This window comes from Coffea eugenioides, chromosome 5 (assembly GCF_003713205.1).
Source record: "Coffea eugenioides isolate CCC68of chromosome 5, Ceug_1.0, whole genome shotgun sequence".
Classification (NCBI taxonomy): domain Eukaryota; kingdom Viridiplantae; phylum Streptophyta; class Magnoliopsida; order Gentianales; family Rubiaceae; genus Coffea; species Coffea eugenioides.
The window spans coordinates 38,202,806-38,219,311 of record NC_040039.1 but is presented as its reverse complement, the minus strand read 5'-3'; the positions used below and the strand labels follow the sequence as shown (position 1 = coordinate 38,219,311).

Genomic DNA, 16,506 nt, shown 5'->3' with positions numbered 1-16,506 from the left:
GAGCTTGATGCTAAACAGATACACATAACCCGTAGCAGTACATAAGTAAAGGGCTTAAAAAAACTTACTTGAGAAGATCAATCGTCCATTATGAGATAAGGATCTTCAGATCGGTATATCCATTGCTTCTTTGCTCTTCCTGAATTTCCTCCAATGAACTGGTACAGTTGGGACATTTTGACACCTCAATTATTTCAAGAGTTGAACTATTTCCCAAACAAGAAGGGATCTCCTGCAATGCATCACAGCTTTCCAACACTAGCTTCTGGAGACGAGGAAAATAGTACTGGTCCTCGTATTCATACTCGGAGGAGGCTGTCCACTTCACAATGTTCAAGGAAGCTAATTTCAAGAAACGAACACTAGGGAACTTCTCTGCTTCCATTTCCCATATTTCCCCCTCAAAGGCTTGTTTGAGTAATTTGAGCACCTCAAGATTGGGTAGATTTCCAATTGCTGCCATTTTGCTCCATGGCAAGCGAAAATAAGATAGGGTCAATTTTTTAATGGTCAAAGGAAATTGGAAATCTAACTGATATCGGTCACCGCCGTAAACAACGCAACTCAGACTGAGCGATTCCAAATGACTTAGACAATCCATTGCTACATGATATTCACAGCCCTTATCGAGATAAAGAGAGCTTCTCAGCTTGCGGATATTTGGAAACTTTCTCAACAACTTGTTGATGTTCTTCCGAGGATTGAGGCTTAGACAGGACAAGATATCTAAGTCACACAACTGTGAAGAGTTGTCAAGGTTGTTCTCAGGGAATCTAAAATGATAATTCTTATCGACCTCGTCCATTAGTTGTAAATGCCTTAATTTCTTCAGGTTCCATATAGTATCTGGCAATGAAACTGAACCATGACTCCTAGAATTTCGCCAAATCAAAGTTTCCAAGTTGGTGAGATAACTTATTGATGCTGGGACGGGACTGCCATTACCTAGAATTGCCAAGTACCTCAAGTGAACAAGCAGTTCTAGTTCTCTAGGAAAGATGCCTTCTAGTTTAATTTGGCTCAAATATAACACTTTGACAAGTTTTATGATGTGAAAAATGAATCGAAGGTCAAAACAACTTCCATTGCCTTCATCGTGACTGAATAATAATAGACTGCGTATGGCAGGAGAACATAACCTCAAGTTGTCAAAGTGCTCCACCTTAGAATCAATGCATAAGCGGCGTAGGAAGAATGGCACATTGATATCAGATAGTTTATCATCCCTGCGTACCAGCCGTGAAAAGTTTTCTTCTTTGGCTTTTGTCACGCAAAACTCATACAACAAATCGTGAATGCGACAGGCTTTGACCCCATCAATGGATCTTGGTTTGGAAACTGTGACTAAGCTTCTGCTAATAAGTTCCATCAGGTAATCATTTGCCACATCCTCTGATCTCTTGGGATGAGTTTTTTGAACAAAACCTTCAGCGACCCATAGAGAAATCAACCTCTTGGTATTGTGTTCATGGTCTTCTGGAAAGGCTCCAAAATAAAGAAAACATGCCTTCAAAGTATCAGGTAAATGTTTGTAACTCAGCTCTAATGTAGCGGTACATTGTTCCGTACTAGAAACATTCCTTGAACTTAAACCTTCCACAGCTTCTTTCCAATCATGTCGGTCCATCCTTGAGAGAATTCCGGCAAGAATGACAACCGTAAGAGGTAGTCCTTGACACATTTCCACGACTTGCTGTCGAATTTCACATAGTTCTGGAGGAGCCAAATCTTGTCCAGGATATAACTTCCCTTTTAGCAAATCCCAGCTCTCATTAGGAGCGAGTTGACGAAGAGAATATGGTTCATGGTCGAGTTGGTCTTGGGAAGCAACACCACGGAGCCGACTTGTCAAGATAACTCTACTTCCATTTCCATCATCAGGGAATGAGGCTTCCAATCCGTTCCATGCATCAATGTCCCATACATCGTCCAAAACAATGAGATATCTGTTTTTCAGCAAACGTCTTTTGACTTGAAGAGCCAGATCTTCTTCACCCATCTTAAAAACATCCTCAGGAAGCTTGGACTCAATACAAGTCAAAATTTGAAGCAACAGATTTCTCTTTGTGATATATTTGAGAAACAGTACACCAAGCACGCTCATAAAAATGGGACTTCACTGAAGAATCATTGTACACTTTTCTAGCCAAAGTTGTCTTACCGCATCCCGGCATACCCACAATGGAAACAATTTTCACTTGGCGTGATCCATTTCTGAGTCCATTGATTATCGATGCCGTCTCATCCTCGAATCCCACCACCACATCATTGACTATTGGCTTACTTCCTTCTTGTGGCATGTGATTGAATCTCTTCGTTACTTCCTTAACTTTTCCACCAAGTCTTTCGCTATCACAAATCTTCAAGGCCGCAGCTTTAATGATGTTCATTTCTTCTAAAATGGAATGAATGGACATTGAAGAAGAATCTAAGATATTTCCAGTTATTAAGGAGTCAATAAAAAGCTCTATCCTGTATGCCACCCCAACAATACGATTCCAAATTGCCTGGACCTCCTCATCTTCATTTTGCAGCTCCACAATTTTCCACAGCAAAGAACGTAAACAAACAAGTACTTCCTGGACTTTTTGAATTGGATGATCGATCAAAGCAATCGAGCCGGCCTCAGAACTTGTCACATCCATCATCTTTTCTAGAAGGGAATCAACAAAGCCCAGTCCATTGGTCGTAGGAAAAGTGAATGATGATGATTCTGGACACTTCTCTGTGATTACTGCATCGATGAGCTTAATTATTTCCAATAACTCAGAACACACGATATCCATATCCTTGGCTTGTATGGCGTCTTTGATTGCATTCAGAGAGAGTGGGGAAATAAAATCTCCTCCATAACATTTCACGACTCGAGTAGGATCTCTTACTTTCTCATCGAACTCCTTTGGCTTCTCCTTCAAAATGGTTCTCAAGGAATTGAGCCCCTCGTAAAACATTTGTAGTTGACGCAAAATCACAGGACAAGTACCATGCTTTAGTTTCTCCCAAAGATTACACAGGAGAGAATGGTAGAAGTCTCTCAATATGCGCTCATCTGTATCTCCGTATGATTGTCTTGATAATTTTGAAGCAATCAGGGCCTTGATACAAGTCTCAAGGACTTGCGGTTCAACAGGAATAATCTTCTGCGGCAGTTCCGAAATGCTTTCCTTGATATCCTTGGGCGATCCGAAACCCTTCTTAAACTGGAACTTATAAGAGAGGCCTGCTGCATTGATAGCCACAGCTTCAGTGTGAACCAACAAAGGTCCCAATTCTGTGTTTTCAACGCCATGCAGTGTGAGAAAACGGATGAAGTTTTTCATGAACGCCAGCTTCTCTTCAAGGGCTTTAATTAGTCCAACTTGATGTGGCAGCCGACTCCTTGGAAGATAATTCACTAGATTCTCCAGAAGAGAATCCATGAATTCCATAAGGTCATCTTTTCGAACGACCGAATTACTGGACTGCCGTGACGAGGAACCCAAGAAAAAGACGTACCATTCGCAAATTTCTTGTTCGAAGGATTCCATGTCTTTTTCTAAATCATGGACCACTTTCCAAGGCTGATCAGAAGATTGGATCTCCTTTGCCCACTTGGGAATAACATCTCCAATCCGAACTGCCAGAGCTTCTAGGCTTGCATGATGATTATCTGCCTGGTTCTTTTTGTTGTCAAATAGTAATTGCACATCATGGTTGCTGTATTTTCTCGCACACAGAAGAAATGTTCTCAGATATCTTCGCATGTGTCTCATGCGTCTCAGGTACTTCTGCGGCCAATTTGGAAATTCTGGATAATCCAGCGCTTGCAGATCATCCAAGATGGAAGTAATACAAGTGATACTAGTGGAGGCCATCTAATAAAAGGAAGATCAACAAGGGAACCAGAATGTATCGATCTCAATTTAAGAGATGAAACAGTTCCCAAATATGAAAGGAGACGAGAAAGATCTGCAAAACCTCAAAAATAAGTGCTCTCCCCTTTTCTGCACGTTGATTGCTAGTGTCCAGAAAGTAAATGACAAATAGTCATTGGATACTTCTTGGATGATTGAAAGAAAAAAAGACCCACTGCACATGCGTTATCCACTAGTCCAACTGCTTGAATGGTAGCAGCATTCATTACGCTCTTTAACAATCTTATATTTATGCAGAACTGTATAAACAGTAAATCATTGGTTAATAAAGCCAGTCAATAGACTGGTTAAATAGTGTCGACAATGAAACTTTTACGGTTGAAAGAGTGTTTAGTGGGCGTTAATGGACCTAGTGGGCAGCCATGGTTCAAATGTCGCGTGGTCGGCGTTAGCGGTCCACGGTCCGGAACGTTCCACGTCGGTTTCGACCATATCCCGGTCGCGGTCTTGGTGAAACGCAAAATTTAAAGTATTTAATATTCCTAAAAATTATTAATAATATAAAAAAAGTATGCTAAATAAAAATAATAAAAAATAGCAAAAGAAATGGCCAAGTCAATCTGTCACGGTGTAATTCGGCCGATTTCTCGTCTTGATTCGGGATAACTCGGAGTAACTCGGTGTGACTCGGCCGAATCAATCCGTCGCGGTGACGTCTCGGCCGATTTCTCGGCGAGTCAAGTATTTCGGTATCGTTTCGACACGGTATCGTATCGGTAGGGGTCGAGACGGTGACGACTCGGCCGAGACTTCGAACCATGGCAGCATGGTTAACTTTGTGGCAGCTCAGCACGTACTTACCCCCACCACCATCCCTCGTTCCCTTGAATGCTAATCTGTTTCTGAATCACATCCGCCACCTCTAACCGTTTTGCTCGAAGCATCTCTGGTCCCCATCCATACTTACCGCAGTCTTCGTCCGAGGACCCTTTCCTCCCCTCGACTCTCGTCTGCACTAAAAAGGTGCTTGCAAACGCCCGCAATCAAATTTTTGTTTTCAATATTTTTAACTATTTAATTGATTCTCTTCCGGTTAATGAATTTCTAATTTGTCATCATGCTTCCTTTCCTAGTGTGTTCGAGGATTTCATATATTGTCCCTATTTTTCTTTATGTTTTTCTCCAGCACAGGAGGACTTTCTTTGATCCGCTTACATTGCTATTTTTTTAGATTGTTTTTTTGTAAAAATATATGATAATGATTTGATAAATGTAAGATAAAAAAGTGATGGAAATATGTATTCATAAAAGATGATAATTATTTTTTGAAAAAAACACATATTCCAAACACAACATATAAGTCTTACATTTTCTTCAAATTTTTGCTCCCCTCGTTTTGTTTTACTCTCTTAAAACTCCTGCAATATTGGTTTAGTGGGTCCTCATTAAAATAACTTTTTTGAACATTTTTTCATTTTTTAAATTTGATTCAATTATAAATTTTTAGAAATTGAAACCTGCCAAAGTAGGGCCGGTTAGGGAGTGAAACTAATAATATATCAAGCATGCATTGGTTCAAGCTAAGCAATGATTGACTAATACTTAATAATATTAAACTAACACTTGAATAATATTTATGATGACACAATTAAAATAATACTTAAAATATTATTTGAAATAATTATTATAGCACTTCTGGTGATATCATATATGTAAGATAAAAAAATATTTGTTGGAAAGATAAAAAAAATTAATTAAAAATTGTAATTGTGATACAAGTAAAGTAATATTTGTTGAAAAATTTGCTTTCCAAACACAATAATTTGTATGAACTATTGCAATTCAATTTCGACTCTATTGATTTCCATGTTTATTGCTTTGCCATCAACAACAGTTTTTCACATTGAGAGCCATAATCTTCAACCGCTTTAAGTAAAATTGGTAAGCACCACAATCTCCAATTTCACTCCTATGTTTTTCGATGAAGTTTGTCAATGCCTACGGTAACTATAAGTTTCATTTTCATAATTTCAGCTTATGACCCCCTTTATGATAACTAGTAGTAAGTAGCGTACCCTTATTTAAGATTAGATTAGATTACCATGGAATTAATTATTAGTATTTATTCTGATAATTTTGGTGGTTGTTAATTGTAATGCTGTTGAATGGAAATCCATATGTAGTGATAATATTATTATGGGTTACTTGTAATCATATTTTGAAAAATACACGATTCAGCATTCCTGCGGCTGTCTAACCAATCAAAAAGGGCTCCCTTTAATCATTAAAATCTTGAAACGTTTGGGGCTGTTTACAATTTAGTCAATCGCAAAAACGTTTTGTCAGCTCAATGGTTTGGCGTTTGTTAAACTTTCAATTTTCACACAGCTCATGCACTGGAAAACAGAGGAATCACGTATCTCAATACAAATTAAAAGGGTAAAATATCAAAAACTTCTTGTAATTTGTTAAATGTTTACTTTATTTAATTACATCGTGGTTTCAATTAAATTGTAATTTGTTAAATGTTTACTTTATTTAATTATATCGTGGTTTCAACTAAATTGAAAATTGAATTGAAAGGATCCAATTCAAAGCGGAAGAAATCCAAGTAATACTGTAGTACTGGAGGCCATCTAATCAAAGATTAATAAGAGAACCAGCAGAGATCTCAATTTAGAGATGAGACATTTAAGTATAATAACTTCCTTCAATCATTAAAATTTTGAAACATTTGGGGCTGTTTACAATCGCAAAAAACTTTTTGTCAGCTCAATCGTTTTGGAGTTTGTTAAACTTTCAGTTTTCACACAGCTCATGCACTGGAAAAGAGAGGAATCACATGTCTCAATCAAACTTAAAATTATTTGGCGTGGCATCCAGTAATGGTCCTAAAGTTGTCGGGCACTACTAAAATCATTCCAAAGAAACGTCATGAAAGTACTCAAAAGGGGTCCAGTGCCAGTCTCTCTCATTTTCATCTTTTTTTTTTTTTTAGCAAATTTGTATAGATTCGATAAAGATGGTAAAAATTGCTGAAACTAAATATTGCTGGTAAAGTTTCTCCCGTATTGTTCAACAGCATAGTTCTCACGTCAGTAGCGGCATTAGATTCATCTTGGTCATCTTTCCAGCTCGCTAAAGAAACAAATTAATATAGCAGCCTTCCTCCGACGACTAGGAGTTATTTTGGCAAAACCATCTATGTTGCTCAAGGGGAAAGTATTCTTACAACTCATACTGCTTTCCGAATCGCTCGTACTATTTACATCTCAATTAACGGAAGCAAAAGCAAGATATTGTCGGCACCAAATTTATAAGATCTTTGAATTAAATCCTTTTCCTTCGCATCCATGGGTTACATCTTGATGTCACTACATCCTCCATTTTTTAAAAGTTTTAGCATCAATCTTAACTCTTGAGTGCCATTTTAGAATAACTCCACTAACCCATTCAATCAGAGAGACCTTCAGCTAACTCTGCATTTCCATCAAAGACGTAGGGTAGGGTGGGAAAGAATTCAGGCCACAGAGTTTGAATTTAAGTGCAATTTCTTTGGACCCTCAAATTATAGGAGTCGACAATTTGCACCCTAAACTGCTAAAAATTGTCGGCAAAGTAAAAGTTTAGAGTGTGAACTATCACATCCAAATTGCTCAAAATAAAAGTTTAGATTGTGAACCACAAGTTCGAAATATGGGGAAAATAAGATTAATTCTGGTTTGTAAGAGCTCAATTTGGACAAGTTATCAAGCACTGGCTTTGTACCCTATCTATTTCTCAAAGGTCTGTCCAGTATCAGAAAACACATTAAATCTTTACCACCAAGGTTGTTGGTCTGCATTTATTCTAGATGCCACGTCCATTCTAGTACTATTCCTCTATCTAAATGCAAGCTGTGCATTTTCCTCGTGTTGTTGTTGTTTTTATTTTTCTTAATTTATTTAGCAAGATTTTATGTAGACAACATTAATATTCTGAACTGAACCAGATTAGGTACAATTTTACTGCAATTGATTAAGACGGATAAATGTTTTTGAAGGGATGTGGTTCCTTAATCTGTTGGATGTCCATATGCTTGATCTGGAAATGAGCCAAAGGGCTTATGACTTACCACTCTTAGTTCTGTCATTAACATTTACAGGCAAAAGTGATAGTTAACTTTATCAAACTTGTGAACTAATTAAGAATACCAGTAGTAATAATCTGGTTACTTAGTTTACTAATTTTAGGATCTGTTGAAATTCAAAAAGCCAAAAATTAGTAAGTACTTATCACGAAATCTTAATAGAACTGAAAACCATTGAGGATAATAGTCTTTTGGAGTTTTAACCTTTGACTGGTTTTAGTAGATGTCAAGTGATGCGACTGACGAAGCGAGATCCAAACTGTACCGCGCGAGCTATGCGAACTGGGTAGGAACAGGCTGACGAGAGAGGGAAACACGTGCGAACTATCCTGCAAAGAGAGGTGAACGGCGGGGCTGGTTCCCCAGCGACGCTCCGACGGTCAAGTCAGCAAAAGTTTTTTTATCAGAGTAACAATATAGAGCACTGTAAATGGCGTACCTTGTCTTGCCCCATCGTGTTGTATTTATAAAGTCCCGGGTAGTAGTTTCCTTATAGGACTATGAGTCCTGATAGAGAGGGAGTCTTTCTAGGGCTTCGTCTGTTGGCTCCGACAAGTTTGGACGCCGCGGCCCATCAGGCCGATCCAGCTGGGGGACAACGGCCTTGCGCGAACTGTCCTCATATTTGCCCGAGCTGATCTACCCAACCTGTCAGGTCCTCTTGCTCGAACTAACACATGGGTGGGTCCCACTACACTAGCCCTCCTTTGGGTCTAGAGTCATCGAAAAGTCGCATGAGTCTAGACCAAATTACGAGGCGGCGTGTCAGTTCGACGTGGGGCCCACAGTTGTACCATTGCCCGAGTAATCGTCGCGTTTACTCCCATACCGTTACCTCGCCTCATAATGGCGGTTTCTAGTATTAAATTCAAAATAAATGCGCGCCTCTTCGTTTTCCCGCCTTGATGGTTGCCTATAAATAGGCCTCTCAAGCGTCACTTTCACTCCGCTTTTTTTGCTTTATCAGTTCGCTCCTTTGCCTGCTAGCTCGCTCTTTTCCTTTTTCTTTCTTTCGAGAGTCCACTCGCCCGTCCTGCTTTAAGAGTCAGGGGTCAGTTCGCGCATCCTTTAGATCTGCCTAGCATCCGACCTCTCTTTTTCACTAGTAAGTTTCTTTTCCTTTCTCTTATGTCTTCTTCTTCTGAGCGATCTGACATTACTATTTCGGCCCCTAGACGTAGAGTAGCTCGCCCGATACTTGTAGATATTAGTTCTTCATCTTCCTTTTCCAGCTCTTCCCCTTCTAGCTCATTCGGGTCCGAGTTCATACCTTCCCCCGTTCTGTCTCCTGTTAGAACAATGGACCTTTCTGAACAACCCGTCGATCCTTCTGCTGGAGCTGCTGCCCAAGCAGCTCCAGATCAAACCGTAGCGGGAACCTCAGGGGGACAGGGTGGCAACTTCGGAGAGGTCGACATTATTCCCCCTGCCCTAGAACAGAAGGACGTCGATGAACTGGCAGAGAAGTACGAAATCCCTGCCCAGTTCGAGCCCAGGGCCGCCCGTCCTGAGGAGGTCGCTGGGTTCATGGCGATATATAGGGACTAGCTAATAGCTGGCCTCCGTCTTCGGAGATGTCGACATTATTCCTCCTGCCCTAGAACAGAAGGACGTCGATGAACTGGCAGAGAAGTATGAAATCCCTGCCTAGTTCGAGCCCAGGGCCGCCCGTCCTGAGGAGGTCGCTGGGTTCATGGCGATATATAGGGACCAGCTAATAGCTGGCCTCCGCCTTCTTGTTCCCCATTTTCTTTTCGAAATCCTCACCTTCTGGGGTATTCGTATAACCCAACTCATTCCCAACGCTGTTCGTTCCATTTTGGGCTTTTTCATTTTATGCCGCGTGCTCGAAATCCCCTTTTCGCTCGATCTGTTCCGGTTTGTATTCCAGATGAAGATCAGCAGCCATGTGCCAGGGTGGTTTTACTTCGCTCGTAGGAGCAGAGCGAAAACTCCTACCCGCGAACTGTTTGCGGGCGCCCTCCTCAATTTGGGACTGGAAGCCTCAGTTCTTCTATGTGAAAAACATAGGTCTTCCTCCCCCGACCTAGAGGGTGGAGACCCAGGTCTCTGATCCGCTTCCTTCGCCTCTCCCAGTGCCTGAGATTGAGTGTCTACTCAGCTCAGACATTAGGTTGAACGTGAAGGAGTTCAACAATGCCCAACTCTGGGCTGCGGGTTTGATCCGAGCTAATGCCTCAAATCCTTCTCCAGAAAGCAAAGCTCTCTCTCTGGATGAGCTGGCCACTTGTAATTTCCTTGCCTTAGTTTTTTTGTTGTGGGAACTGACGACCTCCACTCGTCGCGACCCTGATCATTTTTATTTGTCTTAATGTAGTGAAGAGATTCTCCCAACTCCTATCTCTTGGAGAGACTGGCAGTTCGGGCACGGCTACGCCTGCTCCTTCCACTGTGCCAACCAGCTCGGCCTCTCCTCCACCAGTTCAACCTGCTCCAGCTCAATCTTCTCCTGAAACAGAGCTAGGAAAGAAGAAGAGGAAGAAGTTCACGACCAAGAAGGCCAGAACTGAGACGACCTCGTCTCCAGTTCAGAAAAGGGGGTCGATGCCTGACCCTACTCAACCCGGGCACTATGGCGTCAACACTGCTGAGAAGCAAGCTCGAACTGAAGCCCCCCTCACACGTGCCAACACAAGAGCACGTCACCCTTCGATCGACAGGCCAGACTGGTCTCGCACCAGCATCCCATGCATTTCTGCCCTCAATGAAAGCTGTCCATCAATGACCGAGTTCAGTACCCGGAGGTAGCTCGGGAGCTCATGCATAGTGCCCTCCTTCCACGGGGCTACAACTTTATCATGACCATAAATCCTCCCGACCTCCTCAACCACTACTATGCAGGGGCAGCTCAGGTCAGTTCAGTCTCGACTTTCAACGTCCATCAGAACTGTTCGTCTTTTTACTTCATTTATTTTTTCTTGTGCTACCAGATGAATGTGGTAGGTCCCGAGCTGGTCAGGCGCTATGAGAGTCTGCTCCCCTTGCTGAACGCGACAAAGGCAGCGAACGAAAAGCTGTCCAGCCAACATGAAGCTGTCGTAGCGGAAGCGGAGAGCCTGAGGAGGCAGCTCGCGCAGGTCCACACGAACTTCAAGCTGGAGTTGAAGAAGAATGCTGAACTGACCTCCCAGCTGAAGGACGAGTAGCAGAAGGGCGCCGAGCAGGTCGCAGCTGCAGGGGCAGCTCAGGTCAGTTCAGTCTCGACTTTCAACGTCCATCAGAACTGTTCGTCTTTTTACTTCATTTATTTTTTCTTGTGCTACCAGATGAATGTGGTAGGTCCCGAGCTGGTCAGGCGCTATGAGAGTCTGCTCCCCTTGCTGAACGCGACAAAGGCAGCGAACGAAAAGCTGTCCAGCCAACATGAAGCTGTCGTAGCGGAAGCGGAGAGCCTGAGGAGGCAGCTCGCGCAGGTCCACACGAACTTCAAGCTGGAGTTGAAGAAGAATGCTGAACTGACCTCCCAGCTGAAGGACGAGTAGCAGAAGGGCGCCGAGCAGGTCGCAGCTGCTAGGGAGGCAGGTCGCCAGGCTGGTGTTCGGGAGTTCCTGAGATCGGAGGACTTCATGGGCGATTTGACGATCCTAAATACTCCTGTGCTTCAGCATATGTACGCCAAGGCTCTGGTAGAGGTGCAAGAGTTGAACCAACCAAGGTTCGACTTGGGAAAATTTTCGAGCTACAACCCTAATGCTCTGGAGCAAATCGACCGCCTGGTGGAGGGCTATTCACGCTGGCGCAAGCTGGCAGATCTAGTGGCTGATTCTTCTTTGCCGGTGACTACCCCTGAGTAGGGGTGGCAATTTTGGACACGACCTGAAAACACGACCCGAACCTAACACGAAATTAATGGGTTTGGGTTTAGATTTTGAGGATTCGAGTCAGAATCGGGTCAGACCCGATAAACCCGAAAAAAATCGGGTCAAAATCAAGTCAAAATCGGGTTGACCTGTTAACCCGTTTCTAAAATAAAAATAAATAAATAAAGATTAAAAAATTATCTAAACACTAAATAGGCTTACACAGTTACTGAGTTACACATACACATTCACTTAGAGACTTAGAGTCTTCACTTGGCCAGTTGGCCGGCCCTAAATCAGTAAATCCTCACCCGAAAAGTCGAAATCTTTCTTCCTCACCTAACCCTAAATTTTTCTTCCCCTTTTCTTCTAAACGGCAAAACCAGAAAGGCGGCCGCCTTGCCCTTCACTTCACCAGTTCACGTCACGGTCTTCATCTGTCAAACGGCGGTTAGAAGCAACTAGCAAGCAACGGATTTTCTTCTCTAAGGTGCAGTTTTACAGCAAGTTTTTTTTCCCCTAAATCGATTTCTTTCTTGTGGTGTAATATCGCCCTTTGCTTCAGCTTTCTTTTGGTATAACCATGTATGAAGATGATACGGTAAAACAAAACTTTCTGGATTAAAAAAGGTTGGCAGAGATGTTTCTATTATAAGTTCAAATATTATACAAAAAGGTTGGTTTTCACTACTAATGTAAATTTCTGTCGGTGGTGAGGTGAAACTTTTAAGAAGAATTTGGTGGTGATGGATCGATTTCTAAATTCTTCCTCCAAATCTGGAGGTTAACAGGGCAACAAACATATTGAAGTATAAATGGCTGATGGGTCCGTTTGATGTTTGGTTCCCTTTTTCTTCTCTTCTCTTTGAACTGTCTCTGATTTCGAATTTTAATGTCCCTAATATTCGATCTGGGTTTTTGCATGGTAATTGTGATCAAACAACATTGGAGGGCTTAATGGTAGTGTTATAGAGGCAGTGGCGGTTCAGTGTTATGATGTAGAGGCAGCCGTGATCTGAGGAGTGCTTTTGATGTTTTTAATTTGGGATCGTCGACGGAAAATGGATATATTAAACTTGGGGTTCCAAATTTTGGTTTAAAACTCATGGCATACCAAAATTTTGGTTTACAACTCATGGGCAAATGGCGAATTTAGTACTCAAACCTTTTTTTTAATAAAATCAATTTATACCTTTAATTTTTATTTTGGCCAATCTAATTCTCAAACTTTAATTTTGTATCTCTGCTTTGATCCTTTTAAAGTGGCGCTGCCAAATTTTATCGTGACAAAAACCAGTAACTAATCAAGGAAATTATAGAAACTACAAGCCAGGTTCCAATTAAAAAAAGAAGAAAATAAAAACTTTCCAACAAATAAGGCAGAAAACAGATTTTCCATTAAGCTTGGGACGAAAACATAAATCGTCATTGTTTCCCCAAGATAGCAATAACATCAGACACCACTACTTCTTAAGTTTATTCTGCACATGACACTCACTTGCACTTGATTTAGTTTGTTATTGTTTCCCTCGTCCCCCCTCTTGTACTAAGCATTTTTAATATGAAAGCACTATTATTTGTTTAATTACTGAATATTTGTTTCAACCAAAAATCATAACTATTGAATTGCATAATTCTTGATGATTAACAGATGGATACAAGTATGACATATCCAAATTCAATCAGTATTGAAGAAGATGGTGATACAGGGAGTAGTGATAGCATCGAGGAAACAGGCCACACCAATCATCAATCTCAATGCCCTGACACTAGTGCAATTGGGAAAAAGAAATTACCTCCAAAAGCTACAATCAATATGCCTGGCAAGAAGAGGAGATTAAGTTCAGAAGTTTGGGATTACTTCGACATTATTCCCAAAAAGGATCCAAACGATGAGTTGAAGTGCAGATGCAAGAAATGTGGGAATGAATATTCTGCTGAGAGTAAAAGTGGGACAGGTAATTTGCATCGACATGTAAAGAGGTGTGTAAAAATGACAACAAAGGACATTGGATAGTATCTAATCACTTCTGACAAAGGTGCTCTTGCCACACGAAATGCACAATTCAGTCAAGATAAATTTAGAGAATTACTTGTGCATGCCATAGTAAGACATGAGCTGCCATTTTCATTTATGGAGCATGAGGGAATTAACAATGTCCTTACATATTTGGAGCCTCAAATTAAACATATCACTAGGAACACAGCCAAGTTGGACGTTAAAAAATTGCATGCAAAGGAAGTTAATAGACTTGGTAGTGAATTGCGGGGATGTCCTAGTCGAATATGTTTAACTTCCGATGCATGGACATCTATTGTTACTGATGGATACTTGAGTTTGACTGCACACTTCATTGATAGCAATTGGCTGCTACAGAAAAAATTCTGAATTTTTCTTATATGCCTCCTCCCCATAATGGTGTTGCATTAGCTGAAAAAATTTACAGTTTGGCTAGTAGTTGGGGTATTGAAAGGAAGTTGTTTGCCATCACATTAGACAATGCTTCTGCAAATGATTCTTGTGTTGCAATACTTAAGAATCAGCTTAAGTTGAAAAATTCTTTAATTTGTGATGGTATGTTGTTTCATGTGAGATGTTGTGCACATATTCTCAACTTGATTGTGCAAGATGGTTTGAAAGAAATTGATAAATCTGTGGAGTTAATAAGAGAATGTGTCAAGTATGTCAAGGGTTCTCAAACAAGGAAGTTAAGGTTCACCGAATGTGTAACACAGACTTCTCTTGATTCCAAAAAAGCCTTAGTTCAAGATGTTCCTACTAGGTGGAACTCCACATATAGAATGCTTTCCAGTGCACTTTATTATCGCCTTGCATTTTGTCACTTACAATTAAGTGATTCAAATTTTCGGAGCTGTCCATCTCTTGAAGAATGGGGAAGAGTTGAAAAAATTTGTAGTTTTCTTCAAGTTTTTTATGAGGCAACTAATGCTTTTTCGGGGTCCAAGTATCCAACTAGTAACTTGTACTTTCCTCAAGTTTTTAAGATTCAATTGAAGCTGTCTGAGGAGTGCAATAGTTCAGATGATTTTATGAAGAGGATTGCTTCCCAAATGTTTGTGAAGTTTAACAAATATTGGTCTGAGTTCAATCTCTTGTTGGCAATTGCTGTGGTATTTGATCCCCGGTATAAATTTCAGTTTATTGAATTTAGTTATAATAAGCTATATGGTCCGGGGTCTAATAAATTAGTCAAGGTTAGGAATGCACTTTTTGATGTCTATAATGAGTATGTGAAGATTTCCAACACACCTGGTGCATCATCTTCATGCTCTCGAGGCAGCAATGAAGTTTATTCTCCTCATGGAGCCAAGGAACAAGAAGACAACCAATCATTTGATATTTTAGAGGTATGAAAATTAAACTTTTGTGACTTCATTGCGTTCTAAAATTATGATTATTATGATGATTTTTAACTATTTTGTTTTATTATCATATCTAATATATCTCTGTTTGTAACTTATGTAGGAATTTGATCAATTTGACACCTTTGAATTTGCCTGTGGTGCACAAAAAAGTCAATTGGAATTGTATTTAGATGAGCCAAGAGCTAAACGATCCTCACATATTATTGTTCTTGATTATTGGAAAGCACAACAATTTCGATTTCCATATTTGAGTAAATTGGCAAGGGACATTCTATGTGTTCCAGTATCAACCGTTGCTTCTGAATCTGCATTTAGTCTTGGTGGTAGAATTTTGGATCAATTTCGTAGTTCACTTTCACCCCAAATTGTTGAGGCTTTAGTTTGCACTAAGGACTGGTTATTTGGAGATAAAAGTGAAGGTAAATACAGTTTTTTTATACATATTTTAGTTTTTTGGTTTTGTTACTTATATATTTTTTTGCATTCTTATAATGTAGGATCTCTAAATATGAATTTGGAGGATTTAACTCAAAATATCATGTCTCTAAATATCAACAAGGATGAGGTTGATGCAACAATAATTGAGGATTCAAATTCTAATGTTGTTAATCTCTAATCCATGATACTTAGTTGCTATGAATGTGCTTGCCGTGATCAAAGCAGTCCGGCTGCAGTTGGAGGTTGCTTGGAGGATGCACAAGTTTGGCATCATTATGAATGCTGCTGTTGTTAATGATGAGGGCCAAAGCATTGGTTGGCCTTGGAGCATCACTTTGTTGTGATTAAGACTCTAAACTTATATTTGGTGTAATGTATTGACTCTAAACTTATATTTGGTTGGCAGTATTTTGTTTGATTTGTGTGAAGTTGGAGTTATTAGATTTGGATGGATGATGTATTACACTATTTCTACTCTTATGGTGTCTTATCTTATGGTCATATGGGCTCTTGGTACAGATATTGATGTCTCTCATTCATTTAGGGTGAATTTTGAATCTGGGATGCACCAGCCACCCAGAATTTGCAGAAATAGTCTGATAACAAGCATTAGAAGTAAATGGCTTTGATATCAAGCAGTTGAAACTCAACTGTGTAGTTGTTTTTCGACAATCTCTCTTAAATGGCTTGCATGATACTTCTGTTAAGAGTGTCTTCTATTTGATGAGTTATTGCAGCGTGTGTGAAATGGCTTGGAGCTGCTTAGATTTCGATTGTGCATTTCTTGGTGGTAATTAAATTTGTATACTATGCATTTTATTTATCAAGAATGATAATCATATTTTTAATAGGATTAAATCAAGAAATTCAAATTGAT

The 16,506-nt window shown here is 40.3% G+C and overlaps 2 protein-coding genes across 2 annotated transcripts; one reads left to right on the top strand and one right to left on the bottom strand.

The window, feature by feature from the left end:
* Positions 1–88: 88 nt before the first annotated feature.
* LOC113771574 (putative late blight resistance protein homolog R1B-16) lies at positions 89–3,854 on the bottom strand. Its single transcript, XM_027316148.1, has 2 exons — positions 2,181–3,854; positions 89–2,062 (listed from the first exon to the last, which is right to left on the bottom strand). Exons 1-2 carry the CDS (start codon positions 3,852–3,854, stop codon positions 89–91), a joined length of 3,648 nt encoding a protein of 1,215 aa, XP_027171949.1.
* A 9,601-nt stretch (positions 3,855–13,455) lies between these two features.
* LOC113771573 (zinc finger BED domain-containing protein RICESLEEPER 2-like) lies at positions 13,456–15,807 on the top strand. The gene is made up of 4 exons (XM_027316147.1): positions 13,456–13,762; positions 14,182–15,173; positions 15,292–15,610; positions 15,689–15,807. The coding sequence occupies exons 1-4, from the start codon at positions 13,456–13,458 to the stop codon at positions 15,805–15,807; spliced, it is 1,737 nt and encodes a 578-aa protein (XP_027171948.1).
* The last annotated feature ends 699 nt before the right edge of the window (positions 15,808–16,506 follow it).